At 46.8% G+C, this 27,403-nt stretch overlaps 1 protein-coding gene across 1 annotated transcript in view; it reads right to left on the bottom strand.

Moving 5' to 3' along the window:
* LOC138661796 (cytochrome P450 2C11-like) overlaps window positions 1-12,239 on the bottom strand; it is a 33,875-nt gene extending 21,636 nt beyond the window's left edge. Inside the window, exon 1 of the mRNA XM_069746720.1 lies at window positions 10,187-12,239. Coding sequence (XP_069602821.1) covers window positions 10,187-10,298 — 112 coding nt within the window. The 5' untranslated portion in view covers window positions 10,299-12,239. The remainder of the gene's footprint in view (window positions 1-10,186) is intronic.
* Between the last annotated feature and the right edge of the window lie 15,164 nt (window positions 12,240-27,403).

Raw genomic sequence — 27,403 nt, 5'->3', positions numbered from 1 at the left:
ATGTGCATGGCTCGTGCGCACCAGGAGGATAATCGCTTTCTGGTGTTGCATAATCTGCATGATCTGGTCGTGTTGGGGTTGCCATGGCTACAAGTCCATAACCCAGTATTAGATTGGAAATCAATGTCTGTGTCCAGCTGGGGTTGTCAGGGGGTACATGGTGATGTTCCATTTCTGTCTATCTCATCATCCACCCCTTCTGAGGTCCCAGAGTTCTTGTCTGATTACCGGGATGTATTCGATGAGCCCAAGTCCAATGCCCTACCTCCGCATAGGGATTGTGATTGTGCTATCGATTTGATTCCTGGTAGTAAGTTTCCTAAGGGTCGACTGTTTAATTTATCTGTACCTGAGCACGCCGCTATGCGGAGTTATGTGAAGGAGTCTTTGGAAAAGGGTCATATTCGCCCGTCATCGTCGCCATTGGGAGCGGGGTTCTTTTTTGTGGCCAAGAAGAATGGTTCGCTGAGACCTTGTATTGATTACCGCCTTCTAAATAAAATTACGGTCAAATTTCAGTACCCCTTGCCGCTGCTGTCTGATTTGTTTGCTCGGATTAAGGGGGCTAGTTGGTTCACCAAGATAGATCTTCGTGGTGCGTATAATCTTGTGCGTATTAAACGGGGCGATGAATGGAAAACAGCATTTAATACGCCCGAAGGCCATTTTGAGTACCTGGTTATGCCATTCGGACTTTCTAATGCTCCATCAGTGTTTCAGTCCTTTATGCATGACATCTTCCGAGAGTACCTGGATAAATTCCTGATTGTATACTTGGATGATATTTTGGTCTTCTCGGATGATTGGGAGTCTCATGTGAAGCAGGTCAGAATGGTGTTCCAGGTCCTGCGTGCTAATTCTTTGTTTGTGAAGGGGTCAAAGTGTCTCTTTGGTGTTCAGAAGATTTCATATTTGGGGTTCATTTTTTCTCCTTCTACTATCGAGATGGACCCTGTTAAAGTTCAGGCCATTTATGATTGGACTCAGCCAACATCTCTGAAAAGTCTGCAGAAGTTCCTGGGCTTTGCTAATTTTTATCGTCGCTTCATCGCTAATTTTTCTAGCATTGCTAAACCGTTGACTGATTTAACCAAGAAGGGTGCTGATGTGGTCAATTGGTCTTCTGCTGCTATGGAAGCTTTTCAGGAGTTGAAGCGTCGTTTTTCTTCTGCCCCTGTGTTGTGCCAACCAGATGTTTCGCTTCCGTTCCAGGTCGAGGTTGATGCTTCCGAAATTGGAGCAGGGGCTGTTTTGTCGCAGAGAAGTTCTGATTGCTCGGTGATGAAATTATGCGCCTTCTTTTCCAGGAAATTTTCGCCTGCTGAGCAAAATTATGATGTTGGCAATCAAGAGTTGCTAGCCGTGAAGTGGGCATTCGAGGAGTGGCGTCATTGGCTGGAAGGAGCTAAGCATCGCGTGGTGGTTTTGACTGATCACAAAAACTTGACTTATCTCGAGTCTGCCAAACGGTTGAATCCTAGACAGGCTCGTTGGTCACTGTTTTTCTCCCGTTTTGACTTTGTGGTTTCGTACCTTCCGGGCTCTAAAAATGTGAAGGCGGATGCCCTGTCTAGGAGTTTTGTGCCCGATTCTCCGGGTTTGCCTGAGCCGGCGGGTATTCTCAAAGAGGGGGTAATTTTGTCTGCCATCTCCCCTGATTTGCGGCGGGTGCTGCAAAAATTTCAGGCTAATAGACCTGACCGTTGCCCAGCGGAGAAACTGTTTGTCCCTGATAGGTGGACGAATAAAGTTATCTCTGAGGTTCATTGTTCGGTGTTGGCTGGTCATCCTGGAATCTTTGGTACCAGAGATTTGGTGGCTAGATCCTTTTGGTGGCCGTCTCTGTCGCGGGATGTGCGTTATTTTGTGCAGTCCTGTGGGATTTGTGCTCGGGCTAAGCCCTGCTGTTCTCGTGCCAGTGGGTTGCTTTTGCCCTTGCCGGTCCCGAAGAGGCCTTGGACACATATCTCTATGGATTTTATTTCGGATCTCCCCGTCTCTCAAAGAATGTCGGTCATTTGGGTGGTTTGTGATCGCTTCTCTAAGATGGTCCATTTGGTGCCCTTGTCTAAATTGCCTTCCTCCTCTGATTTGGTGCCGTTGTTTTTCCAGCATGTGGTTCGTTTACATGGCATTCCAGAGAACATCGTTTCTGACAGAGGTTCCCAGTTTGCTTCGAGGTTTTGGCGAGCCTTTTGTGCTAGGCTGGGCATTAATTTGTCTTTTTCCTCGGCTTTCCATCCTCAGACAAATGGCCAGACTGAACGAACCAATCAGACCTTGGAAACATATCTGAGATGTTTTGTTTCTGTTGATCAGGATGATTGGGTGTCCTTTTTGCCTTTGGCTGAGTTCGCCCTTAATAATCGGGCCAGCTCGGCTACTTTGGTTTCGCCGTTTTTCTGCAATTCTGGGTTCCACCCTCGTTTCTCTTCAGGACAGGTTGAGTCTTCGGACTGTCCTGGTGTGGATACTGTGGTGGATAGGTTGCAGCAGATTTGGACTCATGTAGTGGACAATCTGACTTTGTCCCAGGAGAAGGCTCAACGTTTCGCTAACCGCAGGCGCTGTTTGGGTCCCCGACTTCGTGTTGGGGATTTGGTTTGGTTGTCATCTCGTTATATTCCTATGAAGGTTTCCTCTCCTAAATTTAAGCCTCGTTTCATTGGTCCATATAGGATTTCTGAGGTTCTTAATCCTGTGTCTTTTCGTTTGACTCTTCCAGCTTCTTTTTCCATCCATAACGTGTTCCATAGGTCATTGTTGCGGAGATACGTGGCACCTGTGGTTCCATCTATTGATCCTCCTGCTCCGGCTTTGGTTGAAGGGGAATTAGAGTATATAGTGGAGAAGATTTTGGATTCTCGTGTTTCGAGACGGAAACTCCAGTATCTGGTTAAGTGGAAAGGTGATGGTCAGGAAGATAATTCCTGGGTCTTTGCCTCTGATGTCCATGCTGCCGATCTGGTTCGTGCCTTTCATGTGGCTCATCCTGGTCAGCCTGGAGGCTCTGGTGAGGGTTCGGTGACCCCTCCTCAAGGGGGGGGGTACTGACTGTTGTGAATTCTGTGGCCAAGCTCCCTCCTGTGGTCGAGAGTGGTACTTCGGCTGGTTCTGTCTATGAGCTTCCTTTGGTGGATGAGAGTGGTACTGTGGCTTCTGAGTTTCCTTCCTCAGGTGGCGAGGTTAAGTCGTTAGGTGCTGCTCTATTTAACTCCACCTGGTGCTTTGATCCTGGCCTCCAGTCAATGTTCTAGTATTGGTCTTGCTTCCTCCTGGATCGTTCCTGTGGCCTGTCTTTCCTGCATAAGCTAAGTTTTGCTTGTGTTATTTTTGTTTGCTATTTTTTCTGTCCAGCTTGCTATATTGGTTTTTCTTGCTTGCTGGAAGCTCTGAGACGCAGAGGGAGCACCTCCGTACCGTTAGTCGGTGCGGAGGGTCTTTTTGCCCCTCTGCGTGGTTGTTTGTAGGTTTTTGTGTTGACCACAAAGCTACCTTTCCTATCCTCGGTCTATTCAGTAAGTCGGGCCTCACTTTGCTAAATCTATTTAATCTCTGTGTTTGTATTTTCATCTTACTCACAGTCATTATATGTGGGGGGCTGCCTTTTCCTTTGGGGAATTTCTCTGAGGCAAGGTAGGCTTATTTTTCTATCTTCAGGGCTAGTTAGCTTCTCTGGCTGTGCCGAGTTGCATAGGGAGCGTTAGGCGCAATCCACGGCTACTTCTAGTGTGATGTGATAGGATTAGGGATTGCGGTCAGCAGAGTTCCCACGTCTCAGAGCTCTTCATTTGTTTTTGGTAATTGTCAGGTCACTTTGTGTGCTCTTAACTTCAATGTCCATTGTGGTTCTGAATTACCTGTTCATAACAGGGAGAGAGCGTCGGCACGAACGTTCTTCTCCCCGGAGAGAAAATGGAGAGTAAAATGGAACCGGGAGAAGAACAGGGACCATCTAGCCTGGCGAGAATTCAGCCGCTGGGCCCTTTGTAGATATACCAAGTTCTTGTGGTCAGTGAAGACTTGGAAGGGAAAGCGAGCTCCCTCCAAGAGATGTCTCCACTCTGAAAAAGCCAACTTCATGGCTAGCAACTCCCTGTCCCCGATGGAATAATTCCTCTCCGCTGGTGTGAAGGTCTTGGAGAAGAAGAAGCAAGGATGCTTCCGACCTTGAGCATCCTTTTGGAAAAGGACTGCTCCAGCACCAACAGATGAGGCATCCACCTCCAAGATAAATGGTTTATCAACATCGGGGCGATGTAGGATGGGAGCGCTAGCGAAATGAGACTTGATCGAGAGAAAGGCTTTGGAGACCTCCTCTGACCACAACTTGGGATTTGCTCCCTTTTTGGTGAGGGCAACCAAGGGAGCTACCAAAGTTGAGAAGTGTGGAATGAACTGGCGATAGTAATTAATGAACCCCATAAAGCGCTGCACCGCTTTAAGAGAATGGGGTTCCTGCCAGTCCATTACAGCCCATAGCTTGGCAGGATCCATAGCCAATCCCTGGGCAGAGATTATATAACCAAGGAAGGGCAAGGACTGCTGCTCAAACACACACTTCTCCAACTTGGCGTAGAGGGAGTTTGCCTGTAAGAGGTCGAAGACTTTGCGAACATCTCTCCGATGGGAGTCAATATCTGGAGAAAAGATGAGAATATCATACAGATAGACTACGACCGAGGTGGTGAGCATATCCCGGAAGATGTCATTCACAAAGTCTTGGAAAACGGCTGTGGCATTACAGAGCCCGAAGGGCATCACCAGATATTCATAGTGCCCATCCCTGGTGTTAAAAGCCGTCTTCCATTCATCCCCCTCATGTATGCGAATCAGGTTGTAAGCACCCTGCAGATCTAACTTTGTAAATACCCTCGCTCCCCGTAGCCTATCAAACAGCTCAGATATCAGGGGTAAAGGGTACTTGTTCTTAACTGTGATGGCGTTAAGACCCCTGTAGTCTATGCATGGACGTAAGTCTCCAGTCTTCTTCTGTACGAAGAAGAACCCAGCCCCTGCCGGTGACACTGACTTCCTAATGAATCCTCTTGCCAGATTTTCTTGGATGTACTGAGACATTGCCTCCGTCTCCGGGAGAGATAACGGATAGACTCGACCCCGGGGAGGCTCAGCACCAGGCAAGAGGTCAATAGGACAGTCATAGGGGCGGTGAGGCGGAAGGGTCTCCGCAGCTCTTTTGGAGAACACGTCAGCATAGGGCCAATAGTGCTTGGGGAGAGAGGAAAGATCTGCGGGTACCTGTATAGTAGCAACCTGAACGCACTCCCTCTGACATCTACCCTCGCAGGATTTACTCCATCCCAAAATTCTCCCTGAGGACCACTCAATATGAGGAGAATGGTAGCGAAGCCATGGTATCCCCAACAGGGCCTCATCAATTCCCTCAGGAATGACTAATAGGGAGATTATCTCCTGATGTGATGGAGACACAGGAAGCGTGAAAGGAATGGTTTGGTGGGTAATCTGTGAGGGTAGTGTTGACCCATTTACCACTCGAACGGTATTGCGTGACGCTGGGCAAAAGCGGAAGACATAAAGTTACCCTCTGCCCCAGAATCCACGCATAGCTCGACCATAAGAGTGGATGGGCCTATGGTAATTGTCCCCTTGAAGGACAATTTTGAGGCAAACATCGCCGTGTCTAGTGTACCTCCTTCAACTGCCACTAGACGCTGACGTTTCCCCGACCGCTGAGGACCCTTGGAGGCAAGATGTCCTGACTGCTGGCAAACATGGCGGACCTTATGTGCACGGCGGACTGAAATTTGGATCCCGCTCGTGTCACCTCTAAGGCCTCATGTGACTCGGATGCCTGGACTGGAGATTCCAAAGGTTTGGCGAAGGTGGGAGCCAGCCGAAACCTCTGCCTACACTGGGCTCACTCTAACCTCCGCTCGTTAAAACGTAGATCAATACGAGTAGAGACAGTTATTAATTCCTCCAGTGTGGCAGGAATCTCCCTAGCGGCCAGAGCGTCCTTAACGTGATCAGCCAGGCCCCTCCAAAATACAGAAACCATGGAAAGTCTACTTCTAAAGCAGATAGATGAAGCTGCAACCCATAATGAGGTCCTGGTTATGGGGGACTTTAACTACCCGGATATTAACTGGGAAACAGAAACCTGTGAAACCCATAAAGGCAACAGGTTTCTGCTAATAACCAAGAAAAATTATCTTTCACAATTGGTGCAGAATCCAACCAGAGGAGCAGCACTTTTAGACCTAATACTATCTAATAGACCTGACAGAATAACAAATCTGCAGGTGGTCGGGCATCTAGGAAATAGCGACCACAATATTGTACAGTTTCACCTGTCTTTCACTAGGGGGACTTGTCAGGGAGTCACAAAAACACTGAACTTTAGGAAGGCAAAGTTTGACCAGCTTAGAGATGCCCTTAATCTGGTAGACTGGGACAATATCCTCAGAAATAAGAATACAGATAATAAATGGGAAATGTTTAAGAACATCCTAAATAGGCAGTGTAAGCGGTTTATAACTTGTGGGAATAAAAGGACTAGAAATAGGAAAAACCCAATGTGGCTAAACAAAGAAGTAAGACAGGCAATTAACAGTAAAAAGAAAGCATTTGCACTACTAAAGCAGGATGGCACCATTGAAGCTCTAAAAAACTATAGGGAGAAAAATACTTTATCTAAAAAACTAATTAAAGCTGCCAAAAAGGAAACAGAGAAGCACATTGCTAAGGAGAGTAAAACTAATCCCAAACTGTTCTTCAACTATATCAATAGTAAAAGAATAAAAACTGAAAATGTAGGCCCCTTAAAAAATAGTGAGGAAAGAATGGTTGTAGATGACGAGGAAAAAGCTAACATATGAAACACCTTCTTCTCCACGGTATTCACAGTGGAAAATGAAATGCTAGGTGAAATCCCAAGAAACAATGAAAACCCTATATTAAGGGTCACCAATCTAACCCAAGAAGAGGTGCGAAACCGGCTAAATAAGATTAAAATAGATAAATCTCCGGGTCCGGATGGCATACACCCACGAGTACTAAGAGAACTAAGTAATGTAATAGATAAACCATTATTTCTTATTTTTAGGGACTCTATAGCGACAGGGTCTGTTCCGCAGGATTGGCGCATAGCAAATGTGGTGCCAATATTCAAAAAGGGCTCTAAAAGTGAACCTGGAAATTATAGGCCAGTAAGTCTAACCTCTGTTGTTGGTAAAATATTTGAAGGGTTTCTGAGGGATGTTATTCTGGATTATCTCAATGAGAATAACTGTTTAACTCCATATCAGCATGGGTTTATGAGAAATCGCTCCTGTCAAACCAATCTAATCAGTTTTTATGAAGAGGTAAGCTATAGGCTGGACCACGGTGAGTCATTGGACGTGGTATATCTCGATTTTTCCAAAGCGTTTGATACCGTGCCGCACACGAGGTTGGTACACAAAATGAGAATGCTTGGTCTGGGGGAAATTGTGTGTAAATGGGTTAGTAACTGGCTTAGTGATAGAAAGCAGAGGGTGGTTATAAATGGTATAGTCTCTAACTGGGTCGCTGTGACCAGTGGGGTACCGCAGGGGTCAGTATTGGGACCTGTTCTCTTCAACATATTCATTAATGATCTGGTAGAAGGTTTACACAGTAAAATATCGATATTTGCAGATGATACAAAACTATGTAAAGCAGTTAATACAAGTGAAGATAGTATTCTGCTACAGATGGATCTGGATAAGTTGGAAACTTGGGCTGAAAGGTGGCAGATGAGGTTTAACAATGATAAATGTAAGGTTATACACATGGGAAGAAGGAATCAATGTCACCATTACACAATGAATGGGAAACCACTGGGTAAATCTGACAGGGAGAAGGACTTGGGGATCCTAGTTAATGATAAACTTACCTGGAGCAGCCAGTGCCAGGCAGCAGCTGCCAAGGCAAACAGGATCATGGGGTGCATTAAAAGAGGTCTGGATACACATGATGAGAGCATTATACTGCCTCTGTACAAATCCCTAGTTAGACCGCACATGGAGTACTGTGCCCAGTTTTGGGCACCGGTGCTCAGGAAGGATATAATGGAACTAGAGAGAGTACAAAGGAGGGCAACAAAATTAATAAAGGGGATGGGAGAACTACAATACCCAGATAGATTAGCGAAATTAGGATTATTTAGTCTAGAAAAAAGACGACTGAGGGGCGATCTAATAACCATGTATAAGTATATAAGGGGACAATACAAATATCTCGCTGAGGATCTGTTTATACCAAGGAAGGTGACGGGCACAAGGGGGCATTCTTTGCGTCTGGAGGAGAGAAGGTTTTTCCACCAACATAGAAGAGGATTCTTTACTGTTAGGGCAGTGAGAATCTGGAATTGCTTGCCTGAGGAGGTGGTGATGGCGAACTCAGTCGAGGGGTTCAAGAGAGGCCTGGATGTCTTCCTGGAGCAGAACAATATTGTATCATACAATTAGGTTCTGTAGAAGGACGTAGATCTGGGGATTTATTATGATGGAATATAGGCTGAACTGGATGGACAAATGTCTTTTTTCGGCCTTACTAACTATGTTAAAATATGGGGATAAGGGCTTTATCCGACCACTCCAGCTCGGAAGCTAATGTACGGAATCGGACGGAAAAATGGCTGACCAAGGACTCACCCTGAGTTAATGCCAGTAGTTGGAGCGCTGTGTCATGGGTGACTTGAGGTCCTAAAAAGACCTTTTTCAGAGTGCTCAGGAACAACGGAGCACTCTGCACCACATGATCACCTCGCTCCCACAGCGGCGTAGCCCACTCCAACGCCCTGTCCGACAAGAGAGACACAATAAATCCCACCTTAGCCCGCTCTGTAGGAAAACGTGCAGCCAGGAGCTGGAGATGCATAGAGAACTGACTCACGAATCCCCTACAAGTTTTGCAATCTCCAGAAAATTTTTCTGGCAACGGGAGGCGAGATAATGTCGGAACAGGGGTGGCAGTGGACAAGGTTGCTGCAGCCACGCTAGCAGCCTGTACAGCAACTGCAGGAGAAACCACAGCTGAAGTTGAGCTCTCGAGAGCCGCCAACCTACCCTCCAGCTGCTGGATACACCGCAAAGATTGCTGAATGTCCGCCATTTACTAGCCAGACCTTGGCGCTAGTATTATGTTAAGGACTGGCGGAACGCACCATGTACAAGATGAAATGGAACTAGGTGCGTTCGCAGTCCGAGGTCCACCGTGCAGGTAAAAACCCTGCTGCTAGTAAAGACGGACTATATGGCGGTACTATAAGAATACACACATGGGTTAACTTCACCCTGTGTGAAGGAAGCGACCCTATTGCGTCACAGGACCGCGGTACCGCACATAGAGCGCAAGCAAGGAGTCACTAATCTCAAACCCGAGACTGAGGATTTGAGACACCGCAACTGGGGTGTCAGAGGAACATAAATAATAATATAAAGGCACAAGAGTGCGTGCGGTGCCGCACTGACGGACGCCACTAACCACCCAGGCTTGGGTCAGGAAACCGCAGAGCAAGCGCACGGCGCCGTACTGGCGGACACAGCAACTGGTAGCTGTAATGTGTGTTACGTGCTGTTGGATAAGTCGGGCGCTAGATAGCAAAAATACACCTTCCGCGAACAGTCATCCAATAGGGAGGGTTATTTAAAGAGCGACTTTCACTCACAACACACACACATATTTACAAGACAATACTAGCGCATGCCGTGCGGTCATGCGCAGTTTATATAGTTGCAGCACAGGAAGCTGCTACCGAAGCTTTGCCCTTTCAGGACCTTCCTGGAGGACCAATGGAATGTGCTGCAGTACCTGAGCATGTGACCCTCGATCTCCAATGGGAAATCTTGCCCTGGGCATGCTCGGTGTGTGAAAATAAGGAGTTAGTCCCAGAGAAGCCTGCTCGCCGCAGATCAGTGCAGGGTACAACAGGAGAGCCAGAAAAGGCAGTAGTAACCCTCTGCACAGAATCAGTCCCAGCAACATGCTGGGAGCAACGCCTCCGCTGAGCAGACCCCACTGCGGCCGATGCAGAATGGGAGACCGCAGCAGACACGGATCGAGATTCCTCCTGTGCAGCAGAGGAAACTCGACTCCTAACAAGAGATTTGCAACAATCGGGACTGAAATAAAGCCTTATAAGAAAGTTGAAGTTAATTAGTATTTTGAAGACTTTTCCAACCTTCAACATCCGGATGCTTGAGGAGAATCATCAGTCCATAACGGAGTGTCAAGCTGACAGTTTCTGTCCCAGCGCCAAACAAATCTAAAGTGCTATAAACCACTCCATCCATGTGAAACTCAGTATCAGCCTTGTCTTTTTCCTGTGCAAATAAGAAGAAATGTTAGATGCATGAAGTAATGCTTGATTATTACTGTAAGTTTTCTATTTGTTATTAGATCTATAGTTTATCTCATTGCTTGCTGGGAATTGTATGCTCAGGTGTATCCTGTATTGCAGGGGAGGGCAACTCATTTTTCTGTTGGGCCACATGAGGGACCGACACTTTTGTGGAGGCCAAACCAATAGGCTGAAATTAATTCTGCTCAATATTAATATATAGCGCCGCCTAATACTTACCTGTCCGGCCGGCGCACACCCGATGCTCCTTCTCGCTCTCCTTCATCTGGGTTCTCGGGCGCTCTTCCTTTCTGCTGTCCGCGCATGCGCAGACGTGCTCCTTTCACCGCTGTGGCTTCTGGGAGGTCATGACCCAGTGGCTGCGCCTCCAATATGGTGGCACCAATCGGGTACTTCTTCCATGCATCTGTCCAGGTAAGACGCCTTTGCGTCTATTGCATTCGCTGGCTTCTTGCTGCCGTCTCTTTAGGTTCTTTGGCTCCAGTCTCTGCTCCTCACGCTTTGACTCAGACTTGACTCGTTACTGTTTGCCGTTGTCATTCTTTCCAGCCGTTCCTGCCTGTCCTGTGTCTCCAGCCATCCTTGCCAATCCTGCGTTCCTGCCTATCCTGTGTTTCTGCCATCCTTGCCAATCCTGCGTTTCCTGCCGTCCCTGCCAGTCCTGTGTTCCTGCTGTCCCTGCCAATCCTGTGTTCCTGCCGTCCTTGCTAATCCTGTGTTGCTGTCGTTCCCCCCTATACCGCTCAGTATTTTGTCTTTGCAGCCTCTGCCCGTCCTGTGTCTCTGCCGTTCTGGTCAACTCAGTGTCCCCGTCTCTCTCCTTTCTTCTGTTCTTCTTTCGTCCAGCCCACAGTCGCCCCTTTGGCTCCGGCAGTTGTGGCTTCACCCTCCTTGGGCATGTCCCAAACACTCTCTGTACAGGGGGTGGCACTATCTGGTCCGCTCGTCATCAGGGGCTCTGAAGCCGCGACCCAGAGGGTACACTTCTCGGGTTCTTATATAATATAAATATAATAATTATAATTATATTAATATTAATCAATATTGTAATATTAAAACTAATTGTATCATTTAATATTGAGCAAAATTAAGTATGTTGACAACCCCTATTTATCCTGAGTCCATTCAGCCTCTATATACAGTATGAGACTACACATGCACCCTACCAATATTCAACATTAGACCCCCAATATTGTATGAGTCCACACATAGCCTTCATATATACAGTATAATCCCAAACACAGCCCTCCTATATACATTATGAGCCTCCACAAACTCCCTATATAGAGTATGAGCCCCCACATATAACACTCTATATACAGTATAATACTAAACACAACACCCCTGTATGCAGTATGAGCCCCCACAGTTTCCATATACAGTACAAACCAAAAGTTTGGACACCTTCTAATTTAAAGATTTTTCTGTATTTTCATGACTATGAGAATTGTACATTCACACTGAAGGCATCAAAACTATGAATTAACACATGTGGAATTATATACTTAACAAAAAAGTGTGAAACAAATGAAATTATGTCTTGTATTCTAAGTAGTGATGAGCGAACGTGCTCGCCACTACTCGTTACTCGCCCGAGTATCGGGGTACTCGGGGTACTCGTCGAGCAGCGATCATTTCCGGGATTATTCGGCGGTAAATGCAGTCTCCACCCAGCAGCTTTGACGGACTTTAGAGACCCAATCACGGTGCAGGGATTGTCTGCCAGGCCTTGAAACGCCGCAGCTATCTTTATTGTGGTCATGCAGTGATTGGCTGGGCCGTACAGCATCATCCTGAGTATATGAGACCTGGCGCCGCCCTGCTCGCCGCATTCTGTTCCTGTTTCAGCGAGAGTAGGGAGAGCTGCTGCCAAGATAGGGTCAGAATCGTGGTTTTTAGAGTTAGTGTAGGTCTGCAACTCTTGCATCCACAACTCCAGAGAAACCAACAGTCCTTTTTAGGACTAATTCCTGGGTCCCGATATTGCAGCGCTAGGTAGGCAGGGCACAGCATATCCACATCAGTGTAAGGCCTGCAGGCACTGTATGTGCTTCCAATGCTCCCACTGCATCCTTCCCAAAGCTCCATAACTGCCTGCTGCTGCAGCTTATTTACTGTCTATATACCTTATTTTTTTTTCCACAAATTTCCCCCCCCCAAAAAAAAAAAATATATATACAGTCTGTTCTGTCAGACTGAAGCCTGTTGAAAAGTGATAGTTTGTCGGCATACGTAGCAAAGTTGTGTGTGCTAGCCTTGTGCCCCTTTTTTGGGTGTTTTAAATTCACCGAAAAAGGCCTCATATTTGCGTGCTCCAAGTTTGGTCATTGGAGGCCGGTGTACTTATTTTGTGGCTGTGTAATACTCAAATTCTATACAGCTCTATTTAGCATCCAAAAAAATTCCAAGGCCACAGATTTGCCAGTGTTGTATTTTTGTTACAGCCGTCAAATATCTCTGTGCTCTAAGTTTGGTCATTGGAGGCTGGTGTACTTATTTTGTGGCTGTGTGATACTCAAATTCCATACAGTGCTATTTAGCATCCAAAAATATTCATAGGTCACAGATTTGCCAGTGTGGCATTTCCGTTACAGCCGGCAACCGTCATATATCTCTGTGCTCTAAGTTTGGTCATTGGAGACCGGTGTACTTATTTTGTAGCTGTGTGATACTCAAATTCTATACAGCGCTATTTAGCATAAATTAACTTTAAAAAAAAAGAATTGAATACAGTCTGTTAGGTCATGCTGAGGCCTGACTGGTGTTTGGGTTTGAGAAATTGTAGATTTGCAGGCATACTGATCACATATTATTTCGCTAGTAATAAAGACATTTGTGTTGAGCATTTGAAATAGTGCAGTATTCCATTTAATGGTTAAGGCAAGGGACGGGGAAGTGGACGTGATGCTGATGGTGCATCCAGAGGACGAGGACGTGGGCAATGTGTAACTGGGCAACAACAAAGACCCACATCTTCTCGCTCGACCTTCCTGTCCCAATTTCTGGGGGACCGCAGCACACCACTATTGAAGCCAGAGCAGTGTGAAATAGTTGTTGGTTGGATAGCGGATAATGCTACCAGTCACTTAGCCACCATCACCACTACCTTGTCTTCCACACAGTTAAGTCTGAGTAGCTGTGAGTGTGGTCAGGATATTCCTCACCCTGATCCTCCTTCCTCCCACCATGCCAAGTGTCCTGAGACAACTCATCCCACACTTGGACACTCTGAAGAGCTGTTCAGATTTCCATTTCAAGATTCAGAAATCTTCAAGTCAACTTGAAGTGGGGAAAGATGAGATCGCATGTAGAGCTGCACAAAGCTTTGACTGGCCTCGGTCACACGAAGGCGATGATGGGAAAGTGTCACGAGAGGTGGACGATGTTGAGACACATTTGCCAGAAAGTCAGGAGGAGGAGGAGCAGGGTGCGCATGTGGAAGACGAGGTGGTGGATGACATAGTGACTGACCCAACCTGGCAGGAGGACATGCATAGCGAGGACAGCAGCACAAATGGGGAAGGTGGCATATCCCCCAACAGGCAGGAAGAAGCAGTGTGGTGGCCACAGACAGAAGTTGTGCATCCGTTCTCCGTAACACCAATATGAGTGAAGTTGCCATTCTACCTGTGAGATCTTCCCGAGTTTGGCTATTTTTTAAAGACTCTGCCGATAACCGCAAACAGGCCATTTGCAGCACCTGCCATGCACGCATCAGCAGGGATAGCAAAACAACCAGCCTGACCACCATCAGCATGATCAGGCACATGCAAGCAAACCACCTGACTTTGAGGGCCGAACCCCAGGCTCCAGGACCACTGCCTGCTGGTCACGCCACTGCTTCTTCCACTGTTTTGCATAGAAGCCAATCCCCAGTTCACCGTGCATGTGAAGATGCCTCTAGCCCTGCACCTGTTGTGGCCCACAGTCAAGCAGCACCATCAGCAAGCGCATCCACGTCCTTTGTTCTGAACAGGTGATTCAGAACCACAATGGACCTAGTGGTTAAGAGCACACAAAGTGACCTGATAGTTACTAACATAGGACGAGCTCTGAGACGTGGGAACTCTGCTGACCGCAATCCCTAATCCTACCATACCACACTAGAGGTAACCGTGGATTGCGCCTAACGCTCCCTATGCAACTCGGCACAGCCTGAGAAACTAGCTAGCCCTGAAGATAGAAAAATAAGCCTACCTTGCCTCAGAGAAATTCCCCAAAGGAAAAGGCAGCCCCCCACATATAATGACTGTGAGTTAAGATGAAAATACAAACACAGAGATGAAATAGATTTTAGCAAAGTGAGGCCCGACTTACTGAATAGACCGAGGATAGGAAAGATAGCTTTGCGATCAGCACAAAAACCTACAAACAACCACGCAGAGGGGGCAAAAAGACCCTCCGCACCGACTAACGGTACGGAGGTGCTCCCTCTGCGTCTCAGAGCTTCCAGCAAGCAAGAAAAACCAATATAGCAAGCTGGACAGAAAATATAGCAAACAAAAGTAACACAAGCAAAACTTAGCTTATGCAGGGCAGACAGGCCACAAGAACGATCCAGGAGAAAGCAAGACCAATACTGGAACATTGACTGGAGGCCAGGAACAAAAAACTAGGTGGAGTTAAATAGAGCAGCACCTAACGACTTAACCTCGCCACCTGAGGAAGGAAACTCAGAAGCCGCAGCCCCACTCACATCCACCAGAGGAAGCTCATAGACAGAACCAGCCGAAGTACCACTCATGACCACAGGAGGGAGCTTGACCACAGAATTCACAACAGTCCTTGTCCCAGAACACCCAGAACAAGACTCAGCCAACGCCCCACAGGCCACAGTCCTCAATTCTAATATTTCTCTTCTGCTTGCGCTAGAAATGCTGCCTTTTAGGCTTGTTGAGATGGAAGCTTTCCACAACCTGATGGTGGCGGCCATCTCCAGGTACTCAGTCCCCAGTCGCCACTATTTCTCCCGGTGTGCCGTACTGGCATTACACCAGCATGTGTCCCACAACATTACCAATGCCCTCAAAAATGCTGTTACCGGGAAAGTCCACCTAACCACGGACATGTGTACAAGTGCTTGTGGGCAGGGATGGTGCATCTCAATGACGGCACAATGGGTTAACATAGTGGAAGCTGGGACCCTGTCGGACCTTGGGATTATTATTATTATTATTATATATTATTATAGCGCCATTTATTCCATGGCTCTATACATGTGAGGAGGGATATACAAAGTAAAAATAAGTACAATAATCTTGAACAATACAAGTCACAACTGGTACAGGAGCAGAAAGAACCCTGCCCGCGAGGTCTCACAATCTACAAGGGGTGGGTGAGGATACAGTAGGTGAGGATAGAGCTGATCGTACAGTGGTTTGGTCGATCGGTGGTTACTGCAGGCTGTAGGCTTGTCGGAAGAGGTGGGTCTTCAGGTCCTTTTTGAAGGTTTCGATGGTAGGTGAGAGTTTGATATGTTGTGGTAGAGAGTTCCAGAGTAGGGGTGATGCGTGAGAGAAATCTTGTATGCGATTGTGAGAAGAGAAGATAAGAGGGGAGTAAAGAAGGAGATCTTATGAGGATCGGAGGTTGCCTGCAGGAAAGTACCGGGAGACGAGGTCACAGATGTATGGAGGAGACAGGTTGTGGATGGTTTTGTATGTCATGGTTAGGGTTTTGTACTGAAGTCTCTGGGAAATGGGAAGCCAGTGAAGGGATTGACAGAGGGGAGAGGCTGGGGAATAGTGGGGGGACAGGTGGATTAGTCAGACACCTGAGTTTAGAATAGATTGGAAGGGTGCTAAAGTGTTAGAGGAGAGGGTTTGGGATGGAACACATCCTCCCCACACCGAGGATTGCTGGTGCTACATCAATCAGGGTTGCCCCCACAATCTACAGCTCCTGCACCTCCTCCTCCTCCTCTTCATCCTCCATGTCTGAAATCAACACATCAGTCAGAAGTTGGAAGCACTGCAGCACTGTCTTAGCTAAATGGCAACAGGCTGTGCTGAAGCTAATCTGCATAGGTGACAAAACGCACAATGCAGAAGAGTTGTGGACAGTGCTAAAAGAGCAGTCAGATGTTTGGATGACACCACTCAACCTATAGCCAGGCATGGTTGTGTATGACAATAGCCATAACCTGGTGGCGGCTCTGAGGCAAGGTGAGCTCACACATGTACCTTGCTTGGCCCATGTGCTTAACCTCGTGGTTCAACATTTTCTGAAAATCTACCTGGAGATGCTGGATCTGCTAATAAAAGTACGCCATCTGTCTACCCATTTTAGAAAGTCAGCTACAGCTTAAGCCGCCCTTGCCATGCTTCAGCAGCGGTTTCATCTTCCAGCTCACCGACTGTTGTGTGATGTCCCTATGCGCTGGAACTCTACACTGCATATGTTGGAAAGGATTTGTGAGCAGAAGAGGGCCGTTGTTGAATACCAACATCAACAAGGCCGTCGAATTTCAGGTCAGACTCCACACATAAGACCTCAGGAGTGGACATGGATGTTAGACATCCTCCAAAACTTTGAGGACTGCACAAAGATGGTAAGCGGCGATGATACTATAATTAGCATCACCATCCCGCTTCTCAGCATTCTGAAAAACTCTCTGCTCACAATCAAAGAGGATACATTGCAAGCTGTGCATGAGGACATGGAGCAAGGAAACATACAGGGGGATTACACTCAGCCCAGCCTCATGTCTTCTCAACGTGGATTGGTAGGCAATGAGGAGGAGGTAGAGGAGGAAGAACAGGAGCTACTTTCATGCGCTATAGACAGTACTACAAACACATCTGTATTAGCTTCTGTTCAGTGGGGATGGCCTGAGGACAGGGAGGAGGAGGATGAGGACGAGGAGGAGGAGGACAGCATGGTCAGTCGTCCTGTTGGTGAGGTCACGGAAGTCTTGCCTGTTAGCAGTCTGGCACGCATGGCAGACTTTATGTTGCGCTGAATTTCATGTGACCCTCGGATTATCAAAAATTTGGGTGACACTCATTACTGGTTGGTGACACTTCTAGACCCATGCTACAAGGAGAACTTTCAATCTCTTCTGCCTGAGGAAGAGAGGAGTACTAAAATGTTGCAGTACCACAAAGCGGCACAGAGGCAAGGGGTGCTGTCACAAGAAGTGCAATGTTTGGGAAGATGGTGAGGGACTACCTTGCAGATCGTACAAACGTCCTCCGTGATTCCTCTGTGCCTTTTAATAATTGGCTATCCAAGCTGGACACGTGGCATGAACTGGCTCTCTACGCCTTGGAGGTCCTGGCCTGCCCTGCTGCTAGCGTTCTATCAGACAGGGTTTTTAGTGCCGCTATTTGAATTATAACAGATAAGAGCATCCGCCTGTCAACTGAAAATGCTGACAGGCTGACTCTTATCAAAATGAACAAGTCTTGGATTGGGGAAGACTTCTGTACACCACCAAGTGAAAACAGCGAAACATAACCTCAAATACATTCTCTCTTTTGGGGAGGTGTATTCTCATGCACCTCTTCACAGTCACACATGGGTATATGCTTCCAGATTTGGTCTGTTTGTTTTTATCCTCCTCCTTATCCTCATCCTCCTCATCCAGAACCACTATATCACCAGGGTGAACGTGGTCTGCACGGTGCATTTTGGCCAAGAGTGCTGTGATGGCACTCTTATTTTTTAAAAAAGGAGAGCACATTGGGGAATTGGGCATGGAATTACATTGGGCCTACTTCTTAACTCTGTCTCCTGCAATCTGTCCTGTACCTGCCAGTAGATCACGAGGGTGAACGTGGTCTGTATGGTGCATTTTGGCCAAGGGTGCTGTGATGGCACTCTTTAAATTTTTTAAAAAACGACCCCACATTGGAGAATTGGTCATGACATTCCATTGGGCCGACTTCTTAACTCGGTCTCCTGCAATCTAAAATGTGCCTGCCACTAGATCACCAGGGTGAACGTGCTCTGTACAGTGTATGTTGACCAAGTCGCCTGTGATGGCACTTTTTATTTAAAAAAAAATGGATTTTACATTGGGGAATTGGGCATGACATTACATTGGGCCTACTTCTTAACTCGGTCTCCTGCAATCTGTCCTGTACCTGCCATTAGATCACCAGGGTGAACATGCTCTGTACTGTTATAGGCCAGTGAATTTTGGGCAAGGGGGCTGTGATGGCACTCTTATTTTTTTTAAAATGGACCCCACATTAGGGAGTTGGGCATGGCATTCCATTGGGCTGACTTCTTAACTCGGTCTCCTGCAATCTAAAATGTACCTGCCACTAGATCACCAGGGTGAACGTGCTCAGCACTGTTATAGGCCGTAGAAGTTTGGGCTAGGGGCATGCGATGGCACTAGTGTATTTTTAAAAAAGGTACCCCCATTGGGGATTTGTTTGGCAGATCATGCACTGCATTAAAAGTCTCAGAGACCCACACCACTACATTGACCCTAATTCTTAACTCTGTCTCCTGCAATGTCTCTTACTTATCTCTGATGACATGACCAGGGTGAACGTGCTCAGTACTGTTATAGGCCGGTAATTTTTGGGCACGGTGGCTGTAAAGGCACTATTTCATTTTGTAAAAACAGGACCCCACATTGGGGAATTGGGCATTACATTACATTGGGCCTACTTCTTAAGTCTGTCTCCTGCAATGTGTCCTTTAACTGTCACTAGATGACCAGGGTGCACATGCTCAGTACTGTTATAGGCTGGTGATTTTTGGGCATGGGGTTGTGATGGCACTATATTTTTAAGTCCAAAAAGGAGAAAACATAGGGGAATTGGGCATGACATTTCTTTGGCCCTACTTCTTAACTCGGTCTCCTGCAATTTGTCCTGTACCTGCCAGTAGATCACCAGGGTGAACATGGTCTTTATGGTGCATTTTGGCCAAGGGTGCTGTGATGTCACTCTTATTTTTTAAAAAAGGACAACACATTAGGGAATTGGGCATGACATTACATTGGGCCTACTTCTTAACTCGGTCTCCTGCAATCTGTCCTGTACCTGCCACTAGATCACCAGGGTCAACGTGCACTGTACTGTGTATTTTGGCAAAGGGGGCTGTCATGTCACTCTTATTTTAACCCCTTCCCGACCCATGATGCCACGTAGGCATCATGAAAGTCGGTGCCAATCCGACCCATGACGCCTATGTGGCATCATGGAAAGATCGCGTCCCTGCAGATCGGGTGAAAGGGTTAACTCCCATTTCACCCGATCTGCAGGGACAGGGGGAGTGGTAGTTTAGCCCAGCGGGGGTGGCTTCACCCCCCCGTGGCTACGATCGCTCTGATTGGCTGTTGAAAGTGAAACTGCCAATCAGAGCGATTTGTAATATTTCACCTATTATAACTGGTGAAATATTACAATCCAGCCATGGCCGATGCTGCAATATCATCGGGCATGGCTGGAAACACTAATGTGCCCCCACCCCACCCCACCGATCGCCCCCACAGCCCTCCGATCTGTCCGGTACACTGCTCCGGCTCCCCTCCGTCCTGCGCTCCGCTCCCCCCCGTGCTCTTGTCCGTTCCCCCCGTGCTCCAATCACCCTCCCCGTGCTCCAATCACCCCCCCTGCACTCCGATCCACCCCCGTGCTCCGTTCCACCCCCCGTGCTCCGTTCCACCAGCCCCCGTGCTCCGTTCCACCCCTCCCGTGCTCCGTTCCACCCCTCCCGCGCTCCGATCCACCCCCCCATGCTCCAATCCCCCCCGTGCTCCCCCCCACCCCATCATACTTACCGATCCTGCCGGGGTCCGTCCGTCTTCTCCCTGGGCGCCACCATCTTCCAAAATGGCGGCGCATGCGCAGTGCGCCCGCCGAATCTGCCGGCCGGCAGATTCGTTCCAAAGTGTATTTTTATCACTGAGATATAATCTATCTCATTGATCAAAATAAAAAAAATAATAAATGCCCCCCCCCCCTTTGTCACCCCCATAGGTAGGGACAATAAAAAAATAAAAGAATTTTTTTTTTCCACTAATATTAGAATAGGGTTAGGGTTAGGGCTAGGGTTAGGGTTAGGGGTAGGGCTAGGGTTAGGGTTAGGGCTAGGGTTAGGGCTAGGGTTAGGGCTAAGGCTAGGGTTAGGGTTTCGGTATGTGCACACGTATTCTGGTCCTCTGCAGATTTTTCCGCTGCGGATTTGATAAATCCGCAGTGCTAAACCGCTGCGGATTTATGGCGGATTTACCGCATTTTTTCTGCGCATTTCACTGCGGTTTTACAACTGCAATTTTCTATTTGAGCAGTTGTAAAACCGCTGCGGAATCCGCACAAAGAAGTGACATGCTGCGGAATGTAAACCGCTGCGTTTCCGTGCAGTTTTTCTGCAGCATGTGTACAGCGATTTTTGTTTCCCATAGGTTTACATTGAACTTTAAACTCATGGGTAACTGCTGCGGATCCGCAGCGTTTTCCGCAACGTGTGCACATACCTTTAGAATTAGGCTATGTGCACACGGTGCGGATTTGGCTGCGGATTCGCAGCAGTGTTCCATCAGGTTTACAGTACCATGTAAACATATGGAAACCAAATCCGCTGTGCCCATGGTGCAGAAAATACCACGCGGAAACGCTGCGTTGTATTTTCCGCAGCATGTCAATTCTTTGTGCGGATTCCGCAGCGTTTTACACCTGATCCTCAATAGGAATCCGCAGGTGAAATCCGCGCAAAAAACACTGGAAATCCGCGGAAAATCCGCAGGTAAAACGCAGTGCCTTTTACCCGCGGATTTTTCAAAAATGATGCTGAAAAATCTCACACGAATCCGCAACGTGGGCACATAGCCTTAGGGTTAGGGTTGGAATTAGGGTTGTGGTTAGGGGTGTGATTAGGGTTATGGCTACAGTTGGGATTAGAGTTAGGGGTGTGTTGGGGTTAGTGTTGGAGGTAGAATTGAGGGGTTACCACTGTTTAGGCACATCAGGGGTCTCCAAACGCAACATGGCGCCACCATTGATTCCAGCCAATCTCGTATTCAAAAAGTCAAATGGTGCTCCCTCAATTCCGAGCCCCGACGTGTGCCCAAACAGTTGTTTACCCCCACATATGGGGTACCAGCATACTCAGGATAAACTGCGCAACAATTACTGGGGTCCAATTTCTCCTGTTACCCTTGTGAAAATAAAAAAATGCTTGCTAAAACATCATTTTTGAGGAAAGAAAAATGATTTTTTATTTTCACGGCTCTGCGTTGTAAACGTCTGTGAAGCACTTGGGGGATCAAAGTGCTCACCACATATCTAGATAAGTTCCTTGGGGGGTTTAGTTTCTAAAATGGGGTCACTTGTGGGGGGTTTCTACTGTTTAGGCACACCAGGGGCTCTGCAAATGCAACGTGACGCCCGCAGACCATTCCATCAAAGTCTGCATTTCAAAAGTCACTACTTCCCTTCTGAGCCCCGAGGTGTGCCCAAACAGTGGTTTACCTCCACACATGGGGTATCAGCGTACTCAGGAGAAACTGGACAACAACTTTTGGGGTCCAATTTCTCCTGTAACCCTTGGGAAAATAAAAAATTCTGGGCAAAATAATTATTTTTGAGGAAAGAAAACGTATTTATTATTTTCACGGCTCTGCATTATAAACTTCTATGAAGCACTTGGGGGTTCAAAGTGCTCACCACACATCTAGATAAGTTCCTTTCGGGGTCTAGTTTCCAAAATGGGGTCACTTGTGGGGGGTTTCTACTGTTTAGCCACATTAGGGGCTTTGCAAACGCAACGTGACGCCCGCAGAGCATTCCATCAAAGTCTGCATTTCAAAACGTCACTACTTCAATTCCAAGCCCCGGCATGTGCCCAAACAGTAGTTTACCCCCACATATCGGGTATCAGCGTACTCAGAAGAAACTGGACAACAACTTTTGGGGTCAAATGTCTCCTGTTACCCTTGGGAAAATAAAAAATTGCAAGCTAAAAGATCATTTTTGAGAAAATAATTTTTTTTATTTTCATGGCTCTGCGTTATAAACTTCTGTGAAGCACTTGGGGGTTTAAAGTCCTCACCACACATCTATATTAGTTCCTTTGGGGGTCTAGTTTCCAAAATGGGGTCATTTGTGGGGGATCTCCAATGTTTAGGCACACAGGGGCTCTCCAAACGTGACATGGTGTCCGCTAATGATTGGAGCTAATTTTCCATTTAAAAAGCCAAATGGCGTGCCTTCCCTTCCGAGCCCTGCCGTGCGCCCAAACTGTGGTTTACCCCCACATATGGGGTATCAGCGTACTCAAGACAAACTGGACAACAACATTTGGGTCCAATTTCTCCTATTACCCTTGGCAAAATAGGAAATTCCAGGCTAAATATCATTTTTGAGGAAAGAAAAATTATTTTTTATTTTCATGGCTCTGCATTATAAACTTCTGTGAAGTACCTGGGGGTTTAAAGTGCTCAATATGCATCTAGATAAGTTCCTTGGGGGGTCTAGTTTCCAAAATGGGGTCACTTGTGGGGGAGCTCCAATGTTTAGGCACACAGAGGCTCTCCAAACGCGACATGGTGTCCGCTAACATTTGGAGCTAATTTTCCATTCAAAAAGTCAAATGGCGCGCCTTCCCTTCCGAGCCCTGCCGAGTGCCCAAACAGTGGTTTACCCCCACATATGAGGTATCGGCGTACTCGGGAGAAATTGCCAAACAAATTTTATGATCCATTTTATCCTATTGCCCATGTGAAAATGAAAAAATTGAGGCGAAAATAATTTTTTTGTGAAAAAAAGTACTTTTTCATTGTTACAGATCAATTTGTGAAGCACCTGAGGGTTTAAAGTGCTCATTAGGCATCTAGATAAGTTCCTTGGGGGGTCTAGTTTCCAAAATGGGGTCACTTGTGGGGGAGCGCCAATGTTTAGGCACACAGGGGCTCTCCAAACGCGACATGGTGTCCGCTAACGATGGAGATAATTTTTCATTCAAAAAGTCAAATGGCGCTCCTTCCCTTCCGAGCCTTACCATGTGCCCAAACAGTGGTTTACCCCCACATGTGAGGTATTGTTGTACTCAGGAGAAATTGCCCAACAAATTTTAGGATCCATTTTATCCTGTTGCCCATGTGAAAATGAAAAAATTGAGGCAAAAAAATTTTTTTGTGAAAAAAAAGTACTTTTTCATTTTTACGGATCAATTTGTGAAGCACCTGGGGGTTCAAAGTGCTCACTATGCATCTAGATAAGTTCCTTGGGGCATCTAGTTTCCAAAATGGGGTCACTTGTGGGGGAGCTCCAATTTTTAGGCACACGGGGCTCTCCAAACGTGACATGGTGTCCGCTAAAGAGTGGAGCCAATTTTTCATTCAAAAAGTCAAATGGCGCTCCTTCCCTTCTAAGCCCTGCCGTGCACCCAAACAGTGGTTTACCCCCACATATGAGGTATCATCGTACTCAGGACAAATTGGACAATAACTTTCGTGGTTCAGTTTCTCCTTTTACCATTGGGAAAATAAAAAAATTGTTGCTAAAAGATAATTTTTGTGACTAAAAAGTTAAATGTTCATTTTTTCCTTCCATGTTGCTTCTGCTGCTGTGAAGCACCTGAAGGGTTAATAAACTTCTTGAATGTGGTTTTGAATACCTTGAGGGGTGCAGTTTTTAGAATGGTGTCACTTTTGGGTATTTTCAGCCATATAGACCCCTCAAACTGACTTCAAATGTGAGGTGGTCCCTAAAAAAAATGGTTTTGTAAATTTCGTTGTAAAAATGAGAAATCGCTGGTCAAATTTTAACCCTTATAACTTCCTAGCAAAAAAAAATGTTGTTTCCAAAATTGTGCTGATGTAAAGTACACATGTGGGAAATGTTATTTATTAACTATTTTGTGTCACATAACTCTCTGGTTTAACAGAATAAAAATTAAAAATGTGAAAATTGCAAAATTTTCAAAAATTTCGCCAAATTTCTGATTTTATCACAAATAAACGCAGAATTTATTGACCTAAATTTACCACTAACATGAAGCCCAATATGTCACAAAAAAACAATCTCAGAACCGCTAGGATCCGTTGAAGCGTTCCTGAGTTATTACCTCATAAAGGGACACTGGTCAGAATTGCAAAAAACGGCAAGGTCTTTAAGGTCAAAATAGGCTGGGTCATGAAGGGGTTAAAAAAAGAATTTTACATGGGGAATTGGGCATGACATTAATTTGGGCCTTCTGCTTAACTCTGCCTCCTGCAATCTGTCCAGTTCCTTCCACTAGACCACCAGGGTGAACGTGTTCTGTACTGTTATAGGCCGGTGAAGTTTGGTCAAGGGGAGCTGTGATGGCAATAGTCTATTTTTAAAAAAGGTACCCCCCATTGGTGAAACCATATTCTTGTTGGCAAACACTTCATAACATTTGTGTACTTTAAAGAGCTCACTTGAAAAGCTCCTTTTTGTGTTGTCTGGTTGCTAACATTGGACAAAAAAAAAACTTCATATAAATTTGATAAAGCAATGCTGTTACTTTGCCTCAGTAGATCATTAAAAATATAGCTTTTTTCCACTATATTTGTTTCTCTTCTTGCAAGCCTTAACTTTGTGTGCCTCAAATGTACAAATGGAGAATATACAAATGGCAATTTGTAAACAAGATTGAAATACTGTATACCGAATGCATTCAGACAATTACATAGCTGTATTTCTTGTAAAACATTTACAGATGTGACAGACAATGCTCATAGTGACACAATCTTGATAAATGTTTATTTATTCACTTCACAAAAAGTTCTAAGCCTCTATATGTTTGCTGTTTGTCATTGTAAAACATTAAGGTTTACTGAAACTATGCCGGTGGTGGTTTGATCTAAATCCTTGTGGCTTTTATTTTCTAGGGTTTTATGGGCCCTTGTCTGATGACTCCATGATATCTCAGTTTCATTCAACCTTGAAAAGTGGCCACTTGAAGGTGTGTGTGAAACTAGAGTTACTATAACAGGTGAAATTGGACCATAGATTTTGTTGTGCAATTTCTCCTGAGCATGACGATACCCCACATGTGGGGGAAATCTCTACTGTTTGGGCACATGGCAGGGCTCGGAAGGGAAGGAGCGCCATTTGACTTTTTGAATGTCAAATTTGCTGGAATAATTAGCGGTTGCCATGTCTCATTTGGAGAGACCCTGTGTTAGGTCTCGAGTTCCCGCTTCTGCACAGGGGGAATCTCGAGCCATCTCCGCTGCGGTTTCCCATTCTTATCCAGCCGCAGTGGAGTCTGCTCAGCAGGGACGTCGGTCCCAGCGTCTTGCTCAGTCTCACTCTGTACAGAGAGTTACTGCTGCTTCTTCAGCTTCTGCCATTAAAGCCAGTGCTGGTCAGCAGCGAGCAGACTTCTCTGGGACTATGTCCTTGTCTGCACACACTGAGCATGCCCAGGGCAAGATCTCCCGTTGGAGATCGAGGGTCATGTGCTCAGGCCCTGCAGCACATTCCATTGGTCCTCTTGGCAGGTCTTGGAAGGGCAAAGTTTCTGTGTCCACTTCCTGTGCTGCAACTATATAAACTGCGCATGACCGCACGGCCATGCGCTAGTGTACATTTGCATACGTGTGTTTGTTGTGAGTGCAAGTCGTCCTTGGATACCCCTTCCCTATTGAATGTCTGTTCGCGGAATGTGTATGGTTGCTATCTAGCTCCCGACTTATCCTACAGCACGAATCACACATTACAGCGTCCAGTTGCTGTGACCGCCAGTACGGCGCCGTGCACTTCCTCTGTGCTTTCCTTACCCAAGCCTGGGTGGTTAGTGGCGTTCGTCAGTGCGGCACCGCATGCACTCTTGTGCCCTAATATTCTTATTTAGCTTCCTTACACACCCAGTTGCGGTGTTGTGCCAGCAAGGGTCTAATCGGACTTCAATCCTAGTTGGGGTTGAGTTCGCTGACTACTTGCTCGCGCTCTATATGCGGTACCGCGATCCTGTGACGCAACAGGATCACTTCCTTCACGCTGGGTGAAGTTTAACCCACGTGTGTATACTTATGAGTACCGCCATATAGTCCGTCATTACTTGGCAGCAGGTTCCATCTCTGCACGGTGGACCCCGGGCTGCGAACGCACCATACTCTATCTGTCTTATTATTTGGTGCGTTCCGCTAGCCCTAACATTACACTAGCGCCAGGGTCTGGCTAGTAATGACGGACAAACAGCAATCCTTGCGGTATATCCAGCAGCTGGAGGGTAGGTTGGCGGCTCTTGAGAGCGCAACCTCAGCTGTGGATGTTACCGCAGTTGCTGTACAGGCTGCTAGCGTGGCTGCAGCAACCCTGTCCATTGCCACCCCTGCTCCGACATTTTCTCGCCTCCCGCTGCCAGAAAAATTTTCTGGTGATAGCAAATTTTGTAGGGGATTTGTGAGTCAGTGCTCTATTCACCTCGAGCTCCTGGCTGCACGTTTTCCCACAGAGCGGGCTAAGGTGGGATTTATAGTGTCTCTCTTGTCGGACAGGGCGTTGGAATGGGCTACGCCGCTGTGGGAGCATGGCGATCATGTGGTGCAGAGTGCTCCGCTGTTTCTGAGCACTCTGAAACAGGTCTTTTTAGGACCTCAAGTCACCCATGATACTGCGCTCCAACTGCTGGCATTAACTCAGGGTGAGTCCTTGGTCAGTCATTTTGCCGTCCAATTCCGCACTTTAGCTTCTGAGCTGGATTGGTCGGATAAAGCTCTTATCCCCATATTTTGGAGGGGCCTGGCTGACCACGTTAAGGACGCTCTGGCTACTAGGGAGATTCCTGCCACACTGGAGGAGTTAATAACTGTCTCCACTCGAATTGACCTCCGTTTTAACGAGCGGAGGTTAGAGCGAGCCCAGTGTAGGCAGAGGTTTCGGCTGGCTCCTACCTTCGCCAAACCTCTGGATTCTCCGGTCCTGGTTCCTGAGTCACATGAGGCCAGGGAAGTGTCACAAGCGGGATCTAAGTCCCGGACCGCTTGTGCACTCAAGGTCTGTCATGTTTGCCAGCAGTCAGGACATCTAGCCACCAGATGTTCTCAGCGGTCGAGGAAACATCAGCGTCTAGTGGTAGTAGGTGGAGGTACACTAGACACGG

The sequence above is a fragment of the Ranitomeya imitator genome, chromosome 2 (genome assembly GCF_032444005.1).
Source record: "Ranitomeya imitator isolate aRanImi1 chromosome 2, aRanImi1.pri, whole genome shotgun sequence".
In the NCBI taxonomy this organism is placed as follows: domain Eukaryota; kingdom Metazoa; phylum Chordata; class Amphibia; order Anura; family Dendrobatidae; genus Ranitomeya; species Ranitomeya imitator.
Note: the sequence above shows the minus strand (reverse complement) of the source record. Positions and strands in the feature narration are given on the sequence as shown.